Here is a 26,837-nt window from a genome sequence, read left to right as displayed (position 1 = left end):
ATCAGCCTGAGCCAGCAGTACCATCCAGCAGTACTCACAGCACAGTACAAGCATGCAGTACCAGCCTGAGCCAGTAGTACCCACAGCAGTACCAGCCAGCTGTACCTGCCAGCAGTTCTTTTCAAAACTTACCAACACAAAAAAGTCGACTGCGCTCCAGACTGACCGACGCAAACCTGGAAAACCAGTTGCGAGTAGCAACATCATCAATACCAGCTAACATCACACACCTCATCAAAGAGAAGCAGTTGCAGCCATCAAATTAGGGGTGAGGTAATTAAATGTTTGACCAAATATAACAGGCACAATTTTAAGGTGATAATTTTGTACGGCCCCCGAATGGTTTTATAAATACCCAAATGGCCCTTGGCAGAAAAAAGGTTCCCCACCCCTGACATAGGCAGACCGCCATTCTGCCTCTCTCGGAAACGATTGTGGGTGGCTGGCAGACATCGGGTCCGCCGGACCCTCTGATTGGCTCCCCCTCTCTCCAATCAGCATGCGATCAGGTCTCCAGCGGCGATTACGCCACCTAGAGGATATTGCATGAAATGACATACTGGTGCATGATTTCGCGCAAAAGAGGCGACCTGCCGCAGTAAATGTACGTTACGCGGTCGGCAAGTGGGTAAAATAAGAAACATGTCATACTTACCTGCTCTGTGCAATGGTTTTTCACAGAGCAGCCCCCACCCTCCACTTTTGGGGGGAAACCTTGCTTTGCTCCCCCTTCCCCTGCTGAGTGCCCCCATAGCTTATATTTTGCTATTCTTTGTTTATTCCTCACTCCTTTACCAACACGCTAATTACAGTTTTAAAATAAACCTTTCCTTTTTCGTTGCATTCCTTATTTTAGACCCTGTAGCCAAAAAATTAACAGCGCATGTAAAATATGGGGTTTGGGGTGTTCCCCACGTCCTCACCAACTCCATACTAGTGTGCCAGACATGGAGGAACCGCCAACGCTTCACCTGTTCACTTCTCCGGTCTGCCCTGTAGCCACACCCTAAAGTTTCGTCATTCCGACTTTGTCACCCCCCCTTTGACAAAGTCGGAATGACATAACATTAGGGCGTGGCTACACGGCAGACCGGAGAAGTGAACGGGTGAAGCGTTGGCGGTTCCTCCATGTTTGGTGGCACACTAGTATGGAGTTGGTGAGGACGTGGGGAACACCCCAAACCCCGTATTTTACATGCGCTGTTGATTTTGGTTCATGTCAGTGCAACTACTATGTTTTAACAATAAAAATTGGAATTTTAAAACTGTATTGCACTAGTGGATTCCCCTTTGTTTTTCCCTATATGTACATGCGAGAGGAGATATCATTTAAGGAGGACCCCTACATTTAACGGTGTATTGTCATTGCGCTTGTAGCCCTGACCATGCAAATGGGGGGCATCTTGTTGGGGTGAGTTACCAGCTGATGGGAGAGGGATCACGCAGGTGGTGGATTTAAAGAGGAAGTAAACCCTCCTCTGCAAGTTGTACCTATAGGTAAGCCTATGATAAGGCTTACCTATAGGTACTGTAAATATCTCCTAAACATTTACCGTTTTAGGAGATACGTACCTTAACCACTTGCCGACTGCCTAACGCCGATCTACGTCGGCAGTCAGCCCCTCACAGGCAAAGTGATGTAGGGCTACGTCACTAGCTTGTGAGGGTCTAGGGAGCGAGCACGCGCCCCCGGAGGCGCGCTCCCGCTCCCGCGTGGTCACGGACCCCCCCGCGCGTGTGACCAGCGGACCCGATGTCCGCCGGTCACTCGGCTATCGGCGGGGGAGAGGGAGAATGTCAGGCAGCTTGTGTAAACAAGCCACCTGTCATTCTCCTCGGTGTAGAAACACTGATCACACGGATCTACTATGTAGATCCGTTGATCAGTGTCCTTACAGCTCAAGCCACAGCCAATCACAGTAGAAAGCACACCCCTAGGGATACACACAGCCCCTCCCTCCCAAATAAAGTTAACCCCTTCACAACCAGTGTATTTTTACAGTAACAGTGCATATGTATAGCACTGATTACTGTAGAAATGTCACTGGTAACCCCAAAAGTGTCACAAATGTCAGTCAAGGGTCCGATCTGTCCGCCCCAATGTCGCAGTACCGCAAAAAAAATCGCAGATCGCCGCCATTACGCGTTAAAAAAAAAAAACAACAAAAATGACAAAAATCTTTCCCTTTGTTAGTAAACGCAATAACTTTTGCGCAAACCAATCAAAATACGCTTTTTGCGATTTTTTTTACCAAACATATGTAGCATAAAACAAATTGGCCGAAAATTTTAAAAAATTTAGATTTTTACTTTTTTTTGGGGGGGAATTTCATATAAAAAAATGTGAAAAATATTGTTATTTTTGCAAAATTGACGCTCTTTTTTTGTTTATAGCGCGTGATCAAAAAATCGCACAGGTGATCAAATACCACCAAAAGAAAGCTCTGTTTGTGGGAAAAAAAGGACGTCAAATTCGTTAAGGTACAGCGTCGCACGACCGCGCAATTGTCCGTTAAAGTCACGCAGTGCCGAATCGCAAAATACCCCCTGGTCAGGAAGGGGGTAAAATCTTCCGAGGCTTAAGTGGTTAAAGTGGTTGTAAACCTCAGATTTTTTTTTTTTTTAGTACACCTGAAAGAAAAACACATAATGAGCTAGTATGCTGCTGGTGCCGTTCCTTCAGAGCCCCGTGCCGTGACCGTCGGCTCCCTCGCGCATGCGCGGGAGTGACGTAATCACGGCTCCAGCCAATCAGATGGCCGGATGCTGGGAACCCGGAAGAAGGGTGACAGAACATGTCACCCATGAGAGAGGTGAGCGGTCGGCACTTCGGGGCTTCATTCTAAGGTTCTAAGGTAAGTATTTCATAATGAGCTAGTATGCGATGCAGACTAGCTCATTATGTGTTTGTCTTTCAGGTGTTTTTTTTTTTTCAAAAAAAAAATTCGGAGGTTTACAACCTCTTTAAGTGATGTCCAACATTCAGCAGGAGCTCCTTTCTTTACACCTGTCAGTACTTTAGCACATTTGATCAATGGACTCTATGTGATTTATTTTGTGCACAATTCCACCTTATATGTGTTTATTTTTTTTTGATTATTTGTTGCAATATTGTATTTTATGGCACATATTTATTTGAACACTTATTTCTTTGAAGTGTTTTTGCGCAGCTTGTGGGGGTTTATTTTTCAAACTTTTTTATAACTATTTGGATCAGACAAAAATAAGGGACAAATAGGGAGGAAAGAGGGACAGAGGGATTTTGTTCCAAATCAGGGACAGTCCCTTGAAATCAGGGGCGGTTGGGAGCTATGTACTATCTGCTGTAACCAGACACTATTCTTAGACTGAGCCACCTAGTGGAAAAGTAGCTAACTGCACCTGAGAGTAGTCAGGTCCAGGCAGAGGTCGAAGCAGGTGGCAGGATCAGGGACAGTTGGGAGCTATGCATGAATGAACCTCCATGATTGAAAGTGCTGAAATCCAAGGAATAAAAGGGCAGGCCAGAGATAGGAAAGGACTAGATGATGCTAGATGCCCTTTCAGTCAGAAATGAGGTAGGATCAAGATCTAGAGCAATATTAATATAATATACAGTGCATCTGGAAAGTTTTTCAAAGCGCTTTGCTTTTCCCACATTTTGTTATGTTACAGCCTTATTCTATAATAGACAAAATTAATTATTTTTCTCAAAATTCTACAAACAAAACCCCATAAACGACAATGTGAAAGAAGCTTGTTTGAAATCTTTGCTAATTTATTAAAAATAAAAAATGAAAAAATCCCATGTACATAAGTATGCACAGCCTTTGCCATGACAATCAGCATTGAGCTCAGATGCATCCGGTTTCCACTGATCATCCTTGAGATGTTTCTACAACTTGATTGGAGTCCACCTGTGGTAAATGCAGTTGATTGGACATGATTTAGAAAAGGCGCACAGCTGTCTATATAAGGTCCCACAGTTAACTGTACATGTCAAGAGTACAATCCAAGCCATGGAGTCCAATGAATTGTCTGTAGACCTCCAAGACAGGATTTTATGGAGGCACAGATCTGGGGAAGGGTACAGAAACATTTCTGCAGCATTGAAGGTCCCAATGAGCACAGTGGACTCCATCATGCATAAATGGAAGAAGTTTGGAACCACCAGGACTCTTCTTAGAGCAGGCCGCCTGGCCAAACTGAGTGATCGGGGGAGAAGGGCCTTAGTCAGGGAGGAGACCAAGAACCCGATGGTCACTCTGACAGAGCTCCAGCGTTTCTCTGTGGAGAGTGGAGAACCTTACAGAAGAACAACCATCTCTGCAGCAGTCCAACAATCAGGCCTGTATGGTAGAGTGGACAGATTAAAGCCACTCCTCAGTGAAAGGCACATGACAGCCCGCCTGGAGTTTACCAAAAGGCACCTGAAGGACTCTTAGACCAAAAGAAACAAAATTCTCTGGTCTGATGAAACAAAGATTGAACTCTTGGGTCTGAATGACAAGCGTCATATCTGGAGGAAATCAGGCACTGCTCATCTCCTGGCCAATACAATCCCTACAGTGAAGCATGGTGGTGGCAGCATCATGCTGTGGGGATGTTTTTCAGCAGCAGGAACTGGGAGACTAGTCAGGATCGAAGGGAAGATGAATGCAGCAATATACAGAGACATCCTTGATTAAAACCTGCTCCAGAGCGCTCTGGACCTTAGACGGGGGCGAAGGTTCATCTTCCAACAGAACAACGACCCTAAGCACACAGCCAAGATAACAAAGGAGTAGCTATGGGACAAATCTGTGAATGTCCTTGAGTGACTCAGCCAGAGCCCAGACTTGAACCCAAAGAATGGGAAAAACTGCCCAATCTTGTAGCATCATACTCAAAAATAATTGAGGCTGTAATTGGTGCCAAAGGTGCTTCAACAAAGTATTGAGTAAAGCCCCGTACACACACACAGATCGTCGTCATACAAACGTTCGTCTTTTCTCCCCGGGATGTCGGTGTCTGTTGAAAAGTGCAAAGACAGCACAAGGACAGCACAAGAATTTTGTCCGCAGACTTCAGCTGACTGCAGAAGTGATGTCATGTAATGGTTAACTTTCCCTGTGTTTTTTATTTTCTGAGCATGCCCAGTCTTGCAAATCTGCGGTCTGTCGGCTGATTTCTGTACTGACAGGCGAACAATCGTCCGTTCTGGTGTCTGCAGACAAAAATTTTCATGTTTGCAAGAAAGACTCTTGTCCGCGGATTGTGTGCAGACAGCTGTCGGAGGCACCATACTAACACGCGTACAATCGGCAGATCTTTCGTCCGCCGACGTTTGTATGACGACGATCTGTGTGTGTGTACGGGGCTTAAAGGCTGTGAATACTTCTGTACATGGGATTTTTTTTCCATTTTTTATTTTTAATAAGTTTTCAAAGATTTCAAAAAAACTTCTCTTTCACGCTGTCATTATGGGGTATTGCTTGTAGAATTTTGAGGAAAATAATAAATTTAATCTATTTTGGAATAAAACTAACATAACAAAATGTTGAAAAAGTGAAGCGCTTTCCAGCACTGTATTAATATAAATTCTGTTGCTGACCTGGATTTTCTCAACCTGACTATTCTCTCTTGCCTGCCATCTGATTCAACCACTGCCTGGACCCGACTACTCTTGGGTGCAGTTAGCTACTTTGCCACTAGGTGGCTCAGTCTCAAAATAGTGTCTGGTTACAGCAGATGGGAGCGATGCACTGTCCCTGATTTGGAACAATGTCCCTCTTTCCTTCTTTCCTCCTCATTTGTCCTTCATATTGGTCTCATCTATATAGTGTATAAAATGCCCTTTTTATCTTTCATTAAAGAGATTGTAAACCTCAGAAAAAAAAAACTGTCAGACAAAGACATAATGAGCTAGTATGCATCGCATACTAGCTCATTATGAAATACTTACCTTAGAACAAAGCCCTGCCGACCGCGCCCCACTGAGACGGCCAACATGCTTGGCCATCCTTCTTCCTGGTTCGGAAAGGGAAGATTGCCCTGGGACTTTAAATGAGGCAAACACAGGTGGCCACTCAATGAAGCAAATGTAATCTCAATTTAATGATTAGTGTAAAAAATGACATCATGTAACATGGTACATAAAACGTTAACCAAGCCAAACAAAGGTATGGGCACAAATATAGTACATGCTTGAAGTTAGTAACTGAATTGTTGCATGGTTATAAACAGGCATCTTAATAACTTTGACGCGTTTCCCGAGCAAACTGCTCGCTTCTTCCGAAATTGATGCATCCATTTCTGAAGAAGCGAGCAGTTTGCTCGGGAAACCTTTGTTTGGCTTGGTTAAGGTTTAATGTACCATGTTACATGATGTAATTCTTTACACTAATCATTAAATTGAGATTAAATTTACTTCATTGAGTGGTCACCTGTGTTCGCCTCATTTAAAGTCCCAGAGCAACCTTCCCTTTCTGCATGTAAATTATTTAGGGATGGAGGCGTTATCACTATAAGTGTTACCAGACCGTTTATTTTTATTCTTCCTGGTTTGCGTCATCTGGCCATCTGATTGGCTGTGAGTGATATCGATGATATCACTCCCGCGCATGCGCGTGGGAGCCGCCGTTCTCGGCAGATGGCTCTGAATAAACAGCACGGGTGATGATGTCATTGGCTGCATGATCTGCAAATATCTCCTAAACTGTGCAAGTTTAGGAGATATTTACAGTACCTATAGGTAAGCCTTATTATAGGCTTACCTATAGGCAAAAGTTGTTACGGGGGGGGGGGGGGGGTTTACAACCCCTTTAAGTGTTTCCCAGTGCTAAATCTTTCATCCAATTTTTAAATTTCTGACTTTGGAAATTTCAAAAGCCAGTATAAAGGAATAGTAGTGGCAAAAAAAAAAAAAAAAAAAGCACTTGTGGGTTAAACTAATAATTATTTTTATGTATAACTCTCCTTTAAGGGGGTGAGGCAGGGGTGTGTTCTATGCCTACATACTTTTGCTAATAGGTGTCCCTCCTTCCCATCTCAAAAAGTTTGGAGGTATGGATAGTGTAATCAGGTGTTAGGCCCATTTTAGGTAAAACCCTCCTGCAGAGAGTCAGCACCCATATATAAGTCAGGCAGGGAGGAGCACAGTCAGACACACATGGGGCATGGGTGCCAAATACATGTGGATGAAGCCAGGACACGTAGGCCCTGGACAGGGCAGGGGGGCAGGAGGTGTGGATCTGTCCCTTATGGAGGTGGGGTTATGGCGGATTGCAAAAGGCCTTTTAGGCCAGGCCGTAAGATTACTGAGTGAGGCTGCTTCCTGGGAGAGATGCACCAAGTGAGGAGGTGACTACAGAGAGCACACTCCTGTGAGTATGAATGACCCCGAGGAGAGACTATAAGGGAGATGACTGCTGAGGTGCTACATATTTTTTTTTTTCAGGTACTTATATAGCGCTGTCAATTTACGCAGCACTTTACATATACATTGTACATTCACATCAGTCCCTGCCCCCAAGGAGCGTACAATCTAAGGTCCCTAACTCACATTCATACATACATAGTAGGGCCAATTTTATACAGGATCCAATTAACCTACCAGCATGTCTTTGGAGTGTGGGAGGAAACCGGAGTACCCGGAGGAAACCCACACAGGCACAGGGAGAACATGCAAGCTCCAGGCAGGTAGTGTCGTGGTTGGGATTCGAACCAGTGACCCTCTTGCTGCTAGGTGAAAGTGCTAACATCTACACCACTGTGCCGCCCTGACATATGCTTTCACATGTGACTACTGTGGACTGTCCACTAAATGTATTGACTATGTACTGTCAAGGGACTGTTTTGCCATTCCCTGAATACCACCAGTAAAGTGCAGAAAAACGACTTATATGTATGGACATTCCTTCCTTTAGGGATGTAAAAATCAATGATTGGAAAAGTTCATTTGGAGGGCTCTGGCATGGAGTGGGCCACAAGATGACAGAGGGTTCAGCCCCTAGCACAGCCTTTCTCAACCTTTTCAACACAGAGGAACCGTCTAAATAATTTTCAGGTCTCAGGGAACCCCAGCTAAAAATTACTATATCTACAACTCATGATACCTTAGTGCACATGTGTCAAACACAAGACCCGCGGGCCGAATTCGGCCCTCCAGGCCATTTCTTGTGGCCCTCGCACCTCTCCTACAGCTGCAGGAAAGCTCCAGACCCTATGCTTTCTGCTTTCCAGCAATGCCTCCAGCTTTTTCCCAGAAGCAGCACAAGGTAAGGGAGGTGCACTGTAATGTAAGGGAGGGTGGAGGATTCAACTTCTGATGGTGGGGAGGCTCCTGACATCTCATGTAAGGGTAGGTGATGCTCTGAACATCTAGTCTTACAGCTACAACCGGCCCTTTTGAGGGCAATCACATTGTTGATTCGGCCCTCGATTAAATGTAGTTTGCCACCCCTGCCTTAGTGTGATGGTCAGTGGGATGAATGCTCCTTACACTTGGGGAGACTGGGAAGAATTACCTTCTTCCAGATAGCTAAAAAGTTCAATGGTGTCAGTGGGAACTTACCTGAGAGGCAGAAATGGCTCATTGCTCAAGGAACCCCTAGCAACCTCTGGAGGAACCCTAGGGTTCCACGGAACCCTGGTTGAGAACCACTGCCCTAGCAGGAGGGACAGTGTTCTGGAAGGACAGGAGCAGGGGAAAGGACTTGTGCTCTTGGTGCCAAATTCAGCCAACCACGTAGCCCCTCTTACGAGGGGGTACCGAAACAATAATTATTGGAAACACAGGTTTTTCTGGGTGTATATACACGGATAACATTTGGCTGTACCTGGGAGATTAGGGTGCTCTCGGGAAGTTGGGTTCCTGGATGTCTCTGCAGGATTCTCACCAGTGGACGATCTAGACGTTCTCTTACAGAAAGATCCAAGCTGGATTCTGGACCCTGAAACATATACATAACATTATACAGATGTACTAAAGAATCTACATTGGGGGAGATTTACTAAAGCTGGAGGGTGCAACATCTGGTGAAGCTGTGCATGGTAACCTATCAGCTTCCAGGTTTTATTGTCAAAGCCTAAGGGCTCTTTCACACTATCCGTCCGTCAAACGGACTCTGCTTTTCTCAGCGGGGGATCGAGCCGCCGATCCCCCGCTGAGCAGGAGGAGGACAGCTGTGTCTCCGCGCTGTGTGCCAAGACAGAGCTGTCAGGTCCCCATGCATCTCTATGGGGGAAATCGAATGGGAACGGACCGTCGGTCCGTTCTCATCCAATCCCATCCGATCCGCTGGACGGATGGAAAATAGGGTTTCCATCCGTCCAGATTTGACGGATCGGATCGGGTGTCAGCGGACATGTCTCCACTGACATCCGATCCCCCATAGAGATGTATGAGGGGACCGTTCAGATCTGCCAAAAAAACGGACAGGTGGATCTGAACGGTCCGCCTGTGTGAAAGGGGCCTAATTGAACAAGCTGAAGTTAGAAGCCGATTGGCTACCATTCACAGCTGCACCAGATTGCTCCAGTTTTAGTAAATCTCCCCCTATGTCTCATTATATAATATAAAGCCCCATGTTCTTTCTTTACACCCCCACCCTTTTATTCATCCACTAATATCTAAATGTCATGCTTTCCTGGTGATGTTCGGCTCCTTTTCCCGGACCAACCTGTGCCCGGGCGAAATTGTTTTGTTTGGTATTTAAAAAATTGACTCATCAGCCCATCCAGATAAGGCTGGCCATACACCATACAATTTTCTTATTCAATTTCCTTTAGATTTACCTTCAACTATGTAGTGCAAGGGCCTGCCTGATTACATACAAATTGAAAGTGTTCAGGTTTGAACTTATATTATATAGTTTTGGTAAATCTAAAGGAAAGTTGAACAAGAAAATTGTATAGTGTATGGCCAGCCTAAGCGTGTGCTATCCAGGAAACACTGCACCTGTGTTCAATTAAAGATTAAAGCAGTGTTAAGCCCCGTACACACGTACCAAATGTCGGCCGAACGATCGGCCGTCTTTTGTCCGGTGCTGTCCTGTCGGTTGAAAAGTGCAAAAGACTGCACACGAATTTTGTCGGTCAACAAAAATCTACTTCAGAAGTGATGTCATGTGATGGTTAACTTTCCCTGTTTTTTCTTCTCTGAGCATGCCCAGTCTTGCTCATCTGCTGTTTGTCGGCCGAATTCTGTACTGACTGGCGAACAATCGGCCGTTGTGGTGACGGCCAACAAAAATTTTAAAGGCTGCACACCTGATTTTGTTCGGCCGAAAAGTCGCAGTCGGTTGTCGGAAGCATCATACTAACAAGCCGACAATCGGCCGATCGGACGTTGGCCGAATATTTACGGCCAACTATCGACACGTGTGTACGGGGCATAAGTGTCCATTCACACTGGTATGACTTGTCAGGCGACTTGGTCAGCCTGACAAGTCGCGCACCGTCGCGGTCCATTGTGTGCTACAGGACCGGTTCTAATAAGAGCGACACAAGTCGCTCCGACTTAGAAAAAGGGTCCTGTACGACTTCGGGGCGACCTAGAGCGACTTGCATGGACATTCATTTTATGAAGTCCGTGCAAGTCGCGCCGAAGTCGCGCTGCACGCGACTTCACAGGTCGCCCCGAAGTCGGATCCGACCTAGTGTGAACGGGGACTCAATGTCCTACTTTCCTGGTGGTGTTCGGCTCCTTTTCCTGCACCAACCTGGGCCCGGGGGAAATTATTTTTTTTGGTATTTAAAAAATGGACTCATCGGCCCAGACATGTGACTCTGAGTGAAACAGCCAATCCAGATAAGCGCGTGCTTTCCAGGAAACACTGCATCTGTGTTCAATTAAAGATTAACCGCTTGCCGACCGCCGCAAGTAGATATACTGCGGCGGTCAGCCCCTCACAGGCAAAGTGACGTATGCCTGCCAGTGTAATTTTACAGTAACAGTGCATATGTATAGCACTGATTACTGTAGAATTGTCACTGGTAACCCCAAAAGTGTCAAAAATGTCAGTCAGGGGTCCGATCTGTCCACCCCAATGTCGCAAAAAAAATCGCAGATCGCCGCCATTACGCGTTAAAAAAAAAACAACAAAAATGACAAAAATCTTTCCCTTTGTTAGTAAACGTGATAACTTTTGCGCAAACCAATCAAAATACGCTTTTTGCGATTTTTTTTTTTTTTTACCAAACATATGTAGCATAAAACAAGTTGGCCGAAAATGTTAAAAAATTTTGATTTTTACTTTTTTTTTTTGGGGGAATTTCATATAAAAAAATGTGAAAAATATTGTTATTTTTGCAAAATTGTCGCTCTTTTTTTGTTTATAGCGCATGATCAAAAAATCGCACAGGTGATCAAATACCACCAAAAGAAAGCTCTGCTTGTGGGAAAAAAAGGACGTCAAATTCGTTTAGGTACAGCGTTGCACGACCGCGCAATTGTCCGTTAAAGTCACGCAGTGCCGAATCGCAAAATACCCCCTGGTCTTTTAGCAGCCAAATCCTCCAGGGCTTAAGTGGTTAAAGCAGTATTAAACCCAACACCAATCATTGGATGTGATTGCTGCATTCGTTTTCTTTCTATTGACTTTTTCCCTTCTGTTTTCACCTGGTGATCTGGCCAGTAACACACCTCCTGTCTAATAGCACCCCCACTCTGGATGAAGGAGCACAGGGGGCACTTTTGGACAGCAGCATTGTCAGTCTTGGGTGGAGTTGAGTGTTAGATGCACTAGCAGATTTAGATACATTAACAAACTGAAGCCAAGCTCCAGCTCACACTATATATTAACAGTTTATTTCCTTTTGGGATAAAGGTTTTACATAAATAAATAAAAGCTGGTCATTGTAAGGGCCCCTGCCAGTGGTAAATGGTTTGTCTCATTCCTCTAACTGCTATAGCTTCAGGACAGCTCATTCTATTGAAAAAAATAGGCTCACTGGCTAGACAACCAGGTAAAAATAAAAGAAAGAAAGCCTAAAAAAGAAAATGAATGCAGCCACCACTTCTAAGAATTGGTAAGCTGCAATATTATACATTTCTAATCCAATTATTAAAGGTTACTGGCCACCATGGACATTCCTATTCAATACATACTCATTGCACTCTATGGGGTGACATCTTCCCCCCTCTTCCATAATAATACAGACATGGGGGGAGGGGGGATAATTTCCCGTGACAGATCCCCCCCTCCACGGAGATGTGAGGGGGGCTGTGGTCACTGGGAGCCCCCCCCCCCCACAGTTCAAGGGGGCCTCTGTGGACTCTGATGTAAATGGAAACTTTAATGTAAAGCCCCGTACACACGTACCGATCGTCGGCTGAACGATCGGCCGTCTTTTGTCCCCGGGCTGTCGTGTCCGCTGAAAAGTGCAAAAGACTGCACACAAATTTTGTCCACCGACTGCAGAAGTGATGTCATGTGATGGTTAACTTTCCCTGTGTTTTTTCTTTTCTGAGCATGCCCAGTCTTGCAAATCTGCTGTCTGTCGGCCGAATTCTGTACTGACTGGCGAACAATCGGCCGTTCTGGTGTCGGCATACAAAAATTTTAATGCTTGCACGACAGATTCTGTTCGGCCGAAAATGCGCTGTCGGCTGTCGGAAGCATCATACTAACAAGCCGAAAATCGGCCGATCGGTCGTCGGCCGAATCTTTTCGGCCGACAATCGATACGTGTGTACGGGCCTTAAGAGTAAACACTGCAGACCCTGATGTAAAGGGGAACGCTGCGGACTGTGATGGAAGGGGGTAAGGGGGGCTTTAGTGACCAGAGAATACCTCACATCAGAGTTCCCCGCTATATCGCGGTCCACAGTGTCCCCCTTACATCAGAGTTCCCCTTTACATCAGGGTCCGCAGAGGTTTCCATTGCACTGCAAGGGGGAGCCATACAGATTCTGATGTAAAGGAGAACTCTGAGGACTCTGATGTAAGAAGAACTCTTGTGTAAGGGGGGCTCTGGTGACCAGAGACCCCCTTATTATTATAAATATCATACAGGATTTATATAGCGCCAACAGTACAGTTACAATTAAATCCAATACAGGAGGAATCAGAGAGACCTGCTCACTAGAGCTTACAATCTAAGAGGGAGGGTCAAGTAATGCAAAAGGTAATAACTGTGGGGGGATGAGCTGATGAAGAAAAAAAAGAACAGTTGTTATAAGGGCGCAGGATAGGCTTTTCTGAAGAGAAACGTTTTCAGGGATCGCCTAACAATGGCTAGAGCTGGAGATAGTCGGATAGGTTGGGGTAGGGAATTCCAAAGGACGGGAGAGGCCCGGGAGAAGTCCTTGAGGCGAGTATGGGAGAAGGTGGCGAGGGAGCTAGAGAGCAGGAGGGGCGAGGAATGAAGATGATGATTTGGTTGGTATTTTGAGACTAGGTTAGTGATGTAGCTGGGGGGCCAGGTTGTGGATGGCTTTGTAAGTTATTGTTAGTATTTTGAATTTGATTTGCTGGGGGAATGGGGGCCAAAGGAGGGATTGGCAGAGAGGGGTAGCAGACGCTGAGTGGTTTGTAAGGTGGATGAGTCCAGTGGTGTATTTTGGTTTTGTGCTACCCTTGGCGCCCCTCCTCCTCCTCCTTTGTAAATTTGCCCCACCCCTTCCTGTTTAACAGATGTGACTCCCTCCAAAATTGAAGGACTTTAAGTCCCAGCAAGGAGCCCAGAGATCTCTAGAGAGGGGGGAGGGTTAGAGGGGGTGGGAGAGAGAGAGAGGAGCGGGTAAGGGAGGGTGAGGGGGAGAAAGAGGGTGGGAGAAAGAGAGAGAGAGAGGGAAGGTGGTGGGAGAGAGAGGGAAGGTGGTGGGAAAAAGAGAGAGGGCAGTGGGAGAGACAGAGAACATGGTGGAAGAGAGAGAGAAAGAGGGTGGTGAGAGAGGGAGAGGGAGGATGAGAGAGAGAAGGGGGGAGTGAGAAAGAGGGGGTGGATGAGAGAGGGGGGAATGGAGAGAGAGACAGGGGGTGAGAGAAAGAGAGGGAGAGTAGGAGAGAGAGGGTATGGGTCGGAGAGAGAGAGGATGTGGGTGGGAGAGAGAAAGAGGGGGTGTGGTGGGAGAGAAAGAGGGGGGGTGGGAGAGTGAGGAAGAAGGAAGTGGAAGAGAGAGGGAGAGAGGGGTGGGGGGAGCTCTAGGCGTGGAGGAAGAGGAAGTTAAATCCTCCTCCACTTTGAATTATGGGCAGGGCCAGGGAGTCACGGCGCCAGGTGGCTCTAGCAACCAGTGGCCAATAGAGTCTCAGATGGAGGCGGAAGCTGCTATTTTGCTGCCCCCCTGCAAAGTGCTGCCCTAGGCCTGGGCCTTGTTGGCCTAGGCCAAAAAACAGCACTGGATGAGTCTGGCAGCAGCATTCATGATGGACTAAAGGAGGGATAACCTATTTAAAGGTAAGCCAATGAGAAGGGAGTTGCAGTAGTCAGAGTACCCTTTCACATCAAAGTCCGCAGCATTACCCTTTACACATAAAAAAATATTTTATCAAGAAAAAAAAAGCCAGTCTTACTGTTTTTTTTTTTTTTTTTTAGGGGGGGGGGGGCACTTCAGAATTCTTTGCCTATAGGCTCCTAAGATGTAAATCCGGCCCTGAGTGCAGCCCCTTACCTCCCTCTAATGACGCCCCGGAGTGTCCGGGAGTGGGCGGAGTCGGAACCAGGGAACGCACTGATCTAAATTTCTGCATCATACATACCAGCTGCAGCTGATAACTGCCCTCCATCTCCTGGTACATCCTCTGCTGCCTCTGAATCATGTTCCTCACATTTCCCAACGCCAGCGTCACATCCTCCTAAAACAAGACATTTTATTATCATTTATTTATTAGTTATGAAAACTGTTTTTTTTGTTCTTGAAAGACGTCAGTTGCTATAGCTGTAGAAATGTATTTTTTTTAAATGGGAACAAAATAAAACTAGAGAAAAAAAAAAAACACCTTCTAGCCCCAGTTCACACTAGAATTTGATGCTTGAAAAACCCACGATCCATGCATGTTTCTCAAACTGCGTTCAACTTGCATTGTCCTTGCAATCTGCAGCAGCTGTCAGTGCAATGTTAATGAGATCCCAAACACAGATCACAGAGGCATGCTACTTTTGTACCATATGATCTGATTGCAGTGTATTTCCAAAAGTAGTGCATGCACTACTTTGGTGCGATGTGGTGCGATTTGAACCCATTCAAAATAAATGGGTTAAAATCTCACCATGCTGAATCTCATATGAATTGCACAGGAATGCTCTGTGTGATTCATAGTGTGAACCTAGCCTGCTGCTTTTTTGCTCACAGCATAAATTTCCCCTCTGCCCAGTGCAAATCTGCCCCCTGCTAAAATCCTCCCTCCCTGCACAAATCTTTGCCCCCCCCCATCCTCCAAATCCCCCCAGCACAAATGCCCCCCCCCAAAAAAAATAAAAAATCACACCTCCTAGCATAAATCCTCTACCCCTCAAATTTCCCCTCTTAGCAAAAATCCTACCTGGCCACAAATGATCCCTCCTAGCACAAATCCCCCCCCCCCCCCACAGAAAAAAGAAAAGCCTGATGAAGCTGGCGTGCCTTGCCTCTGAAACACTTTCAGCCAATTTCCACCCAAAAAGTGGGTGAATGCACAACAGACCATTAGCGGGGATAACTGCGTCCCAGGATTCGGGACCATAATGTTGATAAGTATGGGAGTTACCCGAATGCGGGAGCTCTCCTCTGCCTTATTGCGGAGTCCTTGTGTCACGCTGTCTTTTAATTCTGTACAGTCCAACGGTCTCTGCCAGTTTGAAGGCTGCGTTTTTCGGAAGTTTTCACGCGTTGAACGGGTGTCTTTCATGGCAGCCTGACAATCTTAATAGAAAAGGGAAAAAAAATATATAAAAATAAAAAGAATCAAAGAATCAACAAAAAATAATAAAATAAAAAAAGCATCAAAGAAAATCATCAAATCAAAGTCAGCTAATACAAAAAACACTGCAATTATTCTGAAGTCAGAAGCACAAGAAAAGCACAAAATAATGTAGCTTTGTAATCATTATTAATATTATTATTTTTTATATTATATTACGTCTATCAGTGTTAATTTCGTCGACTAAAACCGACTAAAACGTTTTCGTCGACTAACATAATTCAGATGACTAAAATACGACTAAAACTAAAATGGCATTTTAGTCTTAAGACTAAAATACGACTAAAACTAAAATGGCATTTTAGTCAAAAGACAACTAAAACTAAATGAAAATTTAGATTTTGAATATTAGATTTTTCACTCCAGGACCAGCAGTAGTATATAATAAGTTTGGAAATTGTAGAGAAATGCTTAAATAATGCATTACAAATTACAATTGAACTACACCCATTCGATTATAGATGACTAAAATGAGCTTTAGTCGACTAAAATGTAAGACATTTAGTCGACTAAAATATATTGGAGTTTTAGTCGACTAAATACGACTAAAACTAAAACACTTGCAGAAGACTAATATGGGACTAAAACTAAAATGCCATTTTAGTCCTAAGACTAAGACTAAAACTAAATTGAAATTTGCTGCCAAAATTAACACTGACGTCTATTAATATATTATGTCTGCTTTAAATATAATCAGTGTAAATACCTGAATATGACCTGGTATCTACCTCTTGTTACCCCCTGTAAAGCAGGGTTAGAGTGTGAGAGGAAAAAGCAGCACAAGGTGCCATTCAGTTCATGTGCAGACAAGAAGCATGCTGATAGGAGGAGAAAGCAGAGTGACAGAGAGAGATGAGCCCATAAATGTGCTTTTTTCCCTCTTTTCATTGCCCAGTAAAAGGCTAAAGGGCAGGTCCAGGGAAATCTAGGCTCAGAGAAAGTGGGTTGAGCAATGCTGGATGTCAGAATGAGGACATCTAGTGGCAGAAATTTAGTACTACAGGGGACAGTTCTGGATTTACAGTTTTGTATTGGCAGTGGTAAACCATGCACCAGAGAGGGACGCCCAAGAACAAACCAAGCAGGTTCTACACCTTTATTCAACAAAGCAATAAACAAACACAGTCTCAATGCAGGAGCGCTTTTTACAGCCAGTCCATAGTATAAAACAAAATATCCGCTCATCCAAACCACTAACTAAATTCGGGTTAGCTCCTGACTAGCCAGGGGGCCCCCATAAGGAATTCCCTAAAACAAGCAGGCAGCTCTTGTACCTTTTAATGTTCCGTCGGTACTCAGCCTTTTCACCCAGCAGCAGGCTTCCACAGCACAGAGAGAGGTCTGAGCACCAGTAGATACATATTCGTCAGAACACCAAGGATCTTGCAAAAGCAGTGCAAAAACTTTATTCCAGAGAAGATCACATCAAAAATAAAAAGTGCTACGCAGGACCCCTTCATCAGGCATGTCTGAGCACCAGTCATCCCACATAGATAAAGGACTTTGGATAGCCTAGACTAGTAATGAGGTCTGCCTACCAGGTAAAATGTGGATCTAGGAATGGAGGCTTCATCCCACTCACAGCTCTACAAAGCCTCCAGGCTCCATGACTCAAAACACTACTATTTAAAGGCCTGTGGACATGTGGCTGTTGTGTTTTGTGCCCTGGACCCCGGAGGATTTGTAGAGCTTTGAGTGGGATAAAGCCTCCATTCCTAGGTCCACAGTTTACCTGGTAGGCAGACCTCATTATTAATCTCAGCTGTCCACAGGCCTTAAAGAGAGAGAGGTGTTCTGGATTTTCAGTTTAAATACCAGAAGGCCAGCAGGCCTAAACTTTGAGTGGGATGTTTCCAGGGGCAGACTGGCAACTTTCGGCGCAGGGGGCAAGTACAAACCAGATGGCAATGGTGTAGCGACTTGGCTTCCCCCCTCCCACTCTCCCAATCCTCCCCCTGACCCCCACTCCAAGCTGAAACCCTGCTCCAGATACTCTCTACTTACCCGCTGAATCATGGGTTTCTGACCTGGCCAGAATTAATATCACCCCCTCCTCCTTCAGATTCCTGTTCTCAGCCCCCCCTTTATGTCACCCACTCCTACTTCACATTCCGCCCCCCTCCCTTTCCATTCCTGTCGTCATTCCCCCTTCACATTCCTTTTCTCACCCTTTACATTCCTATCCTCAAACCCCCCCTCCTTTACATTCCTGTCTTCTCTTCACCCCCCCCCCTTTACATTCCTTTTCTCAGCTCCTCCTCCCTTTAAAATCCCCCTCCTCCAGATTCATGCCTTGGTACCCCTTCACATCATCCTTGGCTTCCCACATATCCTTCACAGCAGTGACCGCTCTCTTTGATGTCCTACCTACAAAGGGCTGAAGGCGGGAGGCGCATCTAGAGCTGACATAGGCGGCAGGACAGCTCCACCTGAATGGTGGGTGGGGAATATCAGCAGCAGGACAGCTCCGCATGGACCCGGGAGGCAAGAGGGGGACATTGGCAGCAGGACAGGTCCGCATGGACCCCAGGAGGCAGGAGGGGGGCATCAGCGACAGGACACCTCCCCATGGACCCTGGGAGACAGCTGGGGGACATCGGTGGCAGGACAGTCCCGCCTAGACCCCGGGAGACAGGTGGGGGACATCGGTGGCAGGACAGCCCCGCCTAGACCCCAGGAGACAGGTGGGGGACATCAGCGACAGGACAGCTCTGGAAGGAGGACGGGAGCTGCAGAACTTTTTCTGGTAACCAGCTTGTGATTGGGTGCTAGCAACCAATCGACTGCTAATTAACTTGCCAGCTACCGCCCTCCATCTGGAGATGTACTACCTCAGATGTGCCCCTCCTGCAGTCCATGCAGAGCTTTCCTACCACCGATAACAACTCGATAAGGATGACAGCAGTGAGGGCAGCTGATCAAGCTCCTAAATGGCGGGACTGCGGCCGGTCCGGATGAAACAGTGACTCGGGCCGGTACTGGACCGCGTTCCGCCATTTAGTGAGGTCTGCCCTACATCTATATATACCTTAGGTTCAGCTATGTGAACTGTAGCTATGACTAAGCACTAGTGTAGGTGTGAAACGCGTCAGCTGTCTTTGTTCCTGTACCTCTACAGTGCTGTATGGATTTTATCTATTCCAATAAATGTGAGTTGCATCGAAGTGCGGCTGTCCAGACCTTTTCATTTTCTTATGTCCACAGGCCTTGTTATTTTCCCACGCAAAGCTCTACAAAGGCTCCAGAACCCAGAACACAACTTTTTACAGTTCTGGGGAAATGACAAAGATTGTTTTCTCTGTATTAGCCATAAACTCTGAAACCCCTCACAATGTGTAGGTGGGAAATATGGGTGACAAATACACGCTGTCTACAACCCTGCCAGTCAGTGCCTCACAGCAGGTAAAGCATTTCACACATACATACTTGTATATTTAATTGCTTTTCTGGAGTTCTCCTTTGATAGCTTATATAGGTTGTAGTAAGTAAAGAGAACACATTAACAGAATGCAGTGGCGGTGGTTGTCTGTTCTAGGGATATCACAATACCTTTATTTTCCGGGCCAAGAAGAGTGCTGCCCCCTGGTGTTTTCTGTCCACGTAACTGAGGCCGAGCGTTCTCACTGATAATGTCCAATACTCGGCCCTTTTCTTTGCAAAACTCTGATAGTTTCTGTCGGTGAGAATATAGCACCTGCAAGGCCAGAGAGATGCTCAGGAAGTTGCATGACACACTACAAGTAACAGAACAAGTTGTGCTTGAAACATATACAGTATGGTTGGTGAAAAATCGGTGAAAAGTGAGGCATTTTTGGCAAATTAATTTACAGAGATTTTCCAACATGCTGATGAATCTCCATGTTAGTGTGATAACAGATACTTCCCGATTTTGCTACATACTAACCCCCCTACCTTGCACAGGCTATGCTGGCCATACACTAGTACAGGGGTTTACAATCTTTCCAAACAAATGGTTAGTTTACTGTCTTTCAGACTTTAGGGGGGCCGGACTTTGCCCAATGGGATTAGAAAATGGCCCGATGTCAGTGGATATAACCAATGGCTCATCATTGGTTTTAGTGGGAAGAATAGTGCTTCAACATTGGTATCAATGGGAGGAATAGGGTCCCATCGTTGGTATCAATGGGAGGAATAGGGCCCCATCCTTGGTCAAATGGGAGGAATAGGGCCCCATCATTGGTATCAATGAGAGGAATAAGGCCCCATCACTGATATAGTCAGTCCAAATCGCTGGCGACAGATTGAGGAATAGTCATATCAGTGGGAGAAATAATGCCCCACTGTTGGTGTCAGTGGAAGAAAAAATGCCCCATTGGTGTTATCAGTGGGAAAAAGAGTGCTCCATTGTTGGTGTCAGTGGGGAGAATAGTGCCCCAAGGTCTGGTTATTGGCAAGAAAAGAGCTACAATCGACCCTTTGGCTGCAGTTTGGAGACCACTGTGCTAGTAGAATATTGTTTGAAATTGTTTTGTTTTAAGAACATTTATTCAATTTTCTAATAGTTAGTGGGGTCTAATCAATGTTCATTTTCAAACTGAGATTAAAAGGATAAAAAGCGCAGGATACAAAATTTTTCTTGAAATAATGAATTTCTAACAATGTATGCGGTTTTCGTTTGGTAAAATTAATTTGGGGGGCGCATGTGCGGCGCGAAGCTGGACGGAAGTCACTAGTCGGAGCTCCGTCGGTACCGACCGCTTCTTTTGATTCCCCAGGGCCATTACAAGCACATTTTCTCCTCGAGATTTCACGCACCCCTGTGGGAAAGTCCAGCACATGCCAACACCTCGGAACCAGAAGAAAAAGACTGCTCCAAGGTCCCTCACCACTTACCTGCTCCAAGTACAGGAAAAGATGGTCATGCCCCAAGATGTTGCCGAGGCGTTTCCTCCCAGCGCGAAGGTCCCTGGCCCTGCGGCCCCTCCTGCAAACTCTGCAGACAGTGAGCACGCTGTGCAACTTACTAAGGCTGATCTGGACAACAGCCTTATGGCCATATATTGAAAAATGGCAAACAAGTTCCAGACGGAACTGAACAAGTCCACCGCGGTCCTCTCTCAGGAACTGGCAGCCCTGGGCACTCGCACAGACCTGCTTGAAACCAAGCATGACGAGTTGCACCTGGCCTACTCTGACCTGAGAAGAGACCATGAATCTCTCTCTGAGACAGTGGTCCAGCTCCAGGCTCACTAAGAGGACCTTGACATCCATAATAGGCGCAACAATCTAAGGATTCGTTGGGTCCCAGAGGCTGTGTCAGACCTGCCGGATGCCATGCAAAGACTGTTCCTATCCTTGCTCCCAGAGGCTTCTCCTTCCTCCTTTGTATGTGACAGAATCCATAGGGCCCTCCGCCCTAAGCCCCCACCTGACAAGCCCCCTAGAAACATAGTACTATGCCTTAAGGATTTCCTGATGAAAGAAGAGATCTTGTGAGCCTCCCTTTCTAATCACCACATTCAACTAGATCGCACAGTAGTCCAGATCTACCCAGATATTTCCCCAACTACTTTGGAGAAGAGGCATAAGATGAAGGAGGTCACTTCTGTTCTTCAGCAGGCCAGGATTCACTACAGGTGGGGGTTCCCCTTTAAGCTATAGATCCCTCACAATGGCACCACTTATATAGTGTTTACCGTAAGGGAAGGAGCTTCTGGTGAAGTTGGGCTTGTTGGCTGTAGAGGAGTTGCAGAGAATCCTGTCTGCTGTTCGCCCCCCAGCTATTTGGGCCACCCCTTCGCCATGGAGGACTCGCCGGAGACAGCGGCATGAAGCCGGAGGCCCATAGATCAGCGGGAGAACTGGGCGCACTGTTAATTTTCCTGACCATTTATCCCTGTATCCTGATGCAGCTACTCTTTACCTGGTCTTGGCGTGCACATTAGCACCGGGTTTTTTGTAAACCTGTCAGACTGGCGTCACAGTACCACCCGCTGGTTTGTCCCCCTTCTCTATACTATCACCACTGTGTGTTGTTGACGTCCCCCCCGAGTACTTTGACGCTAACTGCACCCAGAGGAAATATATGCCATTAGGCATGCCTCCAGCATGCCACCTGTGTTCATCAAACTACAGGATCTTTTGCAGAGAATTGGACTTGATGGTCCAGCTCCAAGTCTTTTTTTTGGTTTGGAGGCATTTTTTCCCTCTGACCCCCGATTTACAGGTTATTCAAAAAATTGCTATTTTGTTTTTGTATATTTTGTGTTTTACAGTTACCCAGTCATCAACCTCCCCCCCCCTTGTTGTTTATTATTGCATACTCAGGGAACCGCTCTGCTACTGGTGGACTCCAGTTTGCCGACAGGTTTGTGTGTAGTGAGTGGCCCTCTGGATCTGGACTCCGGGGTAGATTTTGTCTTAATTCAATGGTTACCATGGCTCTCCAAATAATATCCCATAACGTTCAAGGATTTAACTCTCCCCATAAGCGTAGAAAGGTCTTTCGGGCCTATAAGAGAATGGGTGCAGATATCCTCCTATAAATCAAATGTTAAAACCAAACCTAAAAATACCTTGAAACAACATCCCTCAAGTCAAATGTCCTAAGAAATTTATTTTGAACTTTCGCTCGGAATTCTACTAGTGTATGGCCAGCTTAAATGTCTTCAGGAACAACTGCCAACTTGTGCTACTCTGTTCCTGAACCACTTTGTATTATCCCAAAACAATCTGGCATATGTTTTTCAAGAGTGGCACAAAACAGATTAGGACGAAGACTTGTATGTTTTGCCCCCTCCGGGGCAGTGACTAACTTTAAGCTGTCTTGAGATCTCATGCAGCTGGCGTTCTGTGTGTCGCTTTAGGTCCAGGAGGCCATTCCTCTCCTCTTGAAGAAGAGTGTCAACTTTGTCTGGGTACTAAAAAAAAAAAAATACAAGATGATATATGTTAGAATTAGCTAATGACAGCATGTTGGGCTGGACTCTGAACATCAATGACAGGACATTCTTCACTTTGGCGCTACTCCTTAGGACAGTCCCCTTTAGTAATGGCCCAGAAAAGACTGCCCTGAGCCACCATCAGAGATATATCCCAGGCCAAACAAGCACTATTACTGAGGAAGGGAGCAGCAACAGTCACCAGGATCTTATATTCAGCTTTGTACTGCAATATCCTTGGATACTTAGATGCCCCCGTCCAATATCAGACAAACATTTCTCCCATGAACTCTCTAGACCAGATCCTCAGTAAAATCTCTCGCTTAGCTTCAGAGATTCTCAGCAAACAGACCCCCCCAGCTCTTCTACAGCTGGAACCTTGATGAACACAGGTGGATTTTCAGCTTGGCTGCCTAGAAGGGCAGCAGCCCTTCAGGCTGGGAACTTCTCCTCCTGGAAGAACAGGGCTGCCTCAGAACTCATGTTATTTATGCACACCCCAGCCACCTACTGGCCATCCTTCCCCAGGGATTAGCTGAAGCTACATAAATATTCAGGCTGCTAAATTTCCTTCCTCCCAACCCACTATGTTCTGGAATCCTCTAGAAAAACAGGGGGAAACAATCAAACCCGCAAAGCCCAGAACAGCCCAAAGCAATACCAATCTGCTTCCCTGAATAGAAACAAACCAAAAAAGAAACACTAAATTTACCTATCTAGGAGGGTGCTACATAAAATCAAAACTTTTTTTGTTTTCCATTTTAGATAGTGTAAGAAAAGAGTTAAAAACCTCTATTAGTTTTCACTATCTCTGTTCCATTGGGGAGATTTCCCATCACTTCTTGTCATGTAGACAGAAGGAGAAGTAAATCCCCCATAGACAATTGTTACAAGAACAAATGTTCCTATTGGAAGATTTCCCCTCTATTCCTGTACTGGTGACATCTCAATATTCTGTTCTGGGGTCAATGGCCACCAGGACAAATAATGAAGAGGTAGAACAGAGAACAATAAAACCTGATAGAGGTTCTACATTTTTCTCAGTCTATCCAAAAAAAGAAAGAAAGAGTTTGGGCTTTAAATACACTTAAAAAAATACATTTAATTTGACTGAAAGAGTTCTGGTAAACTGTTTTTCCTTTAACTGTTCAAACACAAGAACAAAAAGAGTGCTGGATTCGGAGGTCACTAAAGGGTCACTAAAAAAGTCAGTGGCTCCGGTTTGGAAGCACTCCACAAAACACAAGACCCCCATCAGGGGAAAGGGAATGGATCCAGAGTTACAAATCCAGACATATACAATCCAATGAGAGCACCAAAAAATGTCAGATAATCTCATGATAAAATTGATTCATAGCATAATAGAGCCAACACGTTTCAGGGGCCAAACTTACTCTCATTCATCAGGGCTAGAAGCATTTGTATGTCAGGGCCTGGGTCTGAACCTGTAAACTCTGCTGTGTGTGGTGATGTCCCTTCTTGCTGAGCCACTTAGGATGATGAACAGCTCTCTGGTCACTATGCTCCTCCCATGAACTTCCTATTAAAGCCATGCCTTTGCACTTTGTGTTTGTCACATCATTGTAATGTCGCCATTCAATATCTCGCTCTTATCACTCCTGCTGCCATCGTTAGCTTCACTACTACTTGTTACCAACCTTTGGCTTGTTCTTCATCCACGCTTCTGCTTAATCCCAACCTGCAACCACCTGTTACTGACCTATGGCTTCTTTACTAACTATGCTTCTGCTTGATCCCTACCTGCTATATCTACTACTGGACCCTGGCTTACTCACCTTCTGGGGGGCGATCCTGAGGACCATGATTTGGTACTAATACAAAGCAAACCCCATCTCTACCATCAAGAGCTCTGGTTAACACCGATTGGTGCTTACACTCCTCAGTTGAACCCACCTCATCCGCGAGGGTGAACTGCTGTTGCCCTTATCCAGTTAAGTCGCTGGGAGTCCACCTCATCCACGAGGGTGAACTGCTGTTGCCCTTAACCAGCTGGTCGCTGGGAGCCCAACCTCATCCATGAGGGTGAACTGCTGTTGCCCTTAACCAGCTGGTCGCTGGGAACCCACCTCATCCGCGAGGGTAAACTGCTGTTGCCCTTATCCAGCTGGTCGCTGGGAGCCTCTCTACTGCTATAGCTACTGGTCTCTGAACCTGACCCCTGACCATGACACTGTACTTGTTTTATAGCCCTGATGAAAGAGTAGTTTGTTTTGCCACGAAAATTGGGGAGAATTAAATTATCTTGGACACTTGGGAAGTTTTTTTTTGGCACACTCATTGGATTGCATGTCTCTGTTGGCTGGTTTGCAGCACCATTCTTGAGCAGCAGATGACACTAGAGATCAGCAAAAGCATTCGCTCACCCTCTCAGTCATTGGTCTTGTACTGCGTAATTGCACAGTCTCATTATTGGTCAACATATCTCTTCGAGTGTTGGCATGGGATCGTTCCAATATGTCTCTCTCTTTCTGCAATCTCTGGATATGGCGATCTGTCTCCCACAAGGCCTGTCTGAGGATGAACACAGAGCTTCGGGTTTCTCTCATGTAATCACAGGCATATGCATTGCATGTGCTGACTATTAGGTCCCGATTAAAAGGTGGAGGTGTTGGTTGAGGCCCCGTAGTTTCCTTTCTTTGGGTGTTTTCATCTTGTGGCTTTATTTTTCCTTGGCTGGTCTCAGTGGAGGGAAGAGTAGAAAAAGGACGTAATCGTAGACTGTGGGCCAGTCGGATCGTCTTGTAGGAAGCATCTCGCCAGGTGGCAGAGCCCACAGGAGTCACTGCCATGGGGTCAACACACCTGAAATAGTAAAGGGACAAAATATCTTCATTTACATACCATAGCTACGGTTTTTACTATGTAATATACTATTACAGTAAAACCTTGGTTTGAGAGTAACTTGGTTTGAGAGCGCTTTGCAAGGCAAGCAAATTTTTAAAATAAACTTTGACTTGATATACAAGCGATGTCTTGATATACAAGTAGAGTCATGTCACAACTGAGTATAAAAGAGAAGAGAGGCGCATCTAAGTGTAGCAATATGGTTACATTTAATGAAGGTTCAATATTTAGCAACTCACATGGTTGATGATTAAAACAGGCACATCTAAGTATGCAGGCATCCAGGGTAAAGCTGTCCACATAGACCGTCCTCCGCACTGCCATCTTCATCACACCCTTCCACACTGCGCTCCACGAGCAATTCAAAGTCTCGCTTTCAAATCACTCTACTGCAGGGTAGTCTTCCCAATCACAATTGCAGACTGACATCGGTGAGAGCCAGTGGTTCAGAAGATGGTCTATGTGGACAGCTTTACCCCGGATGCCTGCATACTTAGATGTGCCTCTTTAATCATCAACCATGTGAGTTGCTAAATGTTGGAACCTTCATTAAATGTCCCCATACTGCTACACTTAGAGGTGCCTCTCTTCTCTTTTATACTCTGTAGCTCCTGCTGGATTTTGCTTCTAATCCCCTTGTGGAGGCGCCATTTGTGGATGGACATTTTATGATGACACAACCTATCACATCGCTATAATCTTTGTATATAGACTATAAACTGAAAGACTTATGAATAAATGGTTGTGGAACATATCATCTGAGTTTCCATTATTTCTTATGGGAAAATTCACTTTGATAAAAGAGTGCTTTGGATTACAAGCATGCTTCCGGAACGAATTATGCTCGCAATCCAAGGTTTTACTGTATTATGTATATACTAGTGCTCTGTGTCCAAGATAGACTTAATATGCAGTAATTAATTTTGCAGAGCGACTGCAATAGGCCTTAAAGCAGAGTTTTAGTCTGGGAAAAAAAATTAAAAGTCAGCATCTACAAATATTGTAGCTGCTAAGTTTTATTATAAGGACATTTACCTGTACAGGGATTCCACGACGTTGGCATCCCAAGCCGATTCGTCCATTGGCTTTCGGGCGCAGGCGCCAGCATTGAAAGTAAGGGAAACCATCAGTGAAGGCTTTATGCTTCAGTCGGTTTCCTAATGCGCATGCACAAGTCGCTCTGCACTTTCTGAATTTCCCGCCG

At 45.5% G+C, this 26,837-nt stretch overlaps 1 protein-coding gene across 1 annotated transcript in view; it reads right to left on the bottom strand.

Moving 5' to 3' along the window:
- The window catches only part of TEKTL1 (tektin like 1), a 34,114-nt gene extending 8,531 nt beyond the window's left edge, over window positions 1–25,583 (bottom strand). Inside the window, exons 1-6 of the mRNA XM_082262501.1 lie at window positions 25,153–25,583; window positions 22,643–22,747; window positions 19,416–19,560; window positions 15,654–15,808; window positions 14,667–14,762; window positions 8,799–8,912 (exon numbers count right to left, since the gene is read on the bottom strand). Coding sequence (XP_082118627.1) covers window positions 8,799–8,912; window positions 14,667–14,762; window positions 15,654–15,808; window positions 19,416–19,560; window positions 22,643–22,747; window positions 25,153–25,578 — 1,041 coding nt within the window. The 5' untranslated portion in view covers window positions 25,579–25,583. The remainder of the gene's footprint in view (window positions 1–8,798; window positions 8,913–14,666; window positions 14,763–15,653; window positions 15,809–19,415; window positions 19,561–22,642; window positions 22,748–25,152) is intronic.
- Between the last annotated feature and the right edge of the window lie 1,254 nt (window positions 25,584–26,837).

Source organism: Pelophylax lessonae (assembly GCF_965119305.1).
Source record: "Pelophylax lessonae genome assembly, chromosome: 7".
Lineage (NCBI taxonomy): Eukaryota > Metazoa > Chordata > Amphibia > Anura > Ranidae > Pelophylax > Pelophylax lessonae.
The sequence above is the reverse complement of the archived record's forward strand: the minus strand, read 5'-3'. Positions and strand labels throughout refer to the sequence as shown.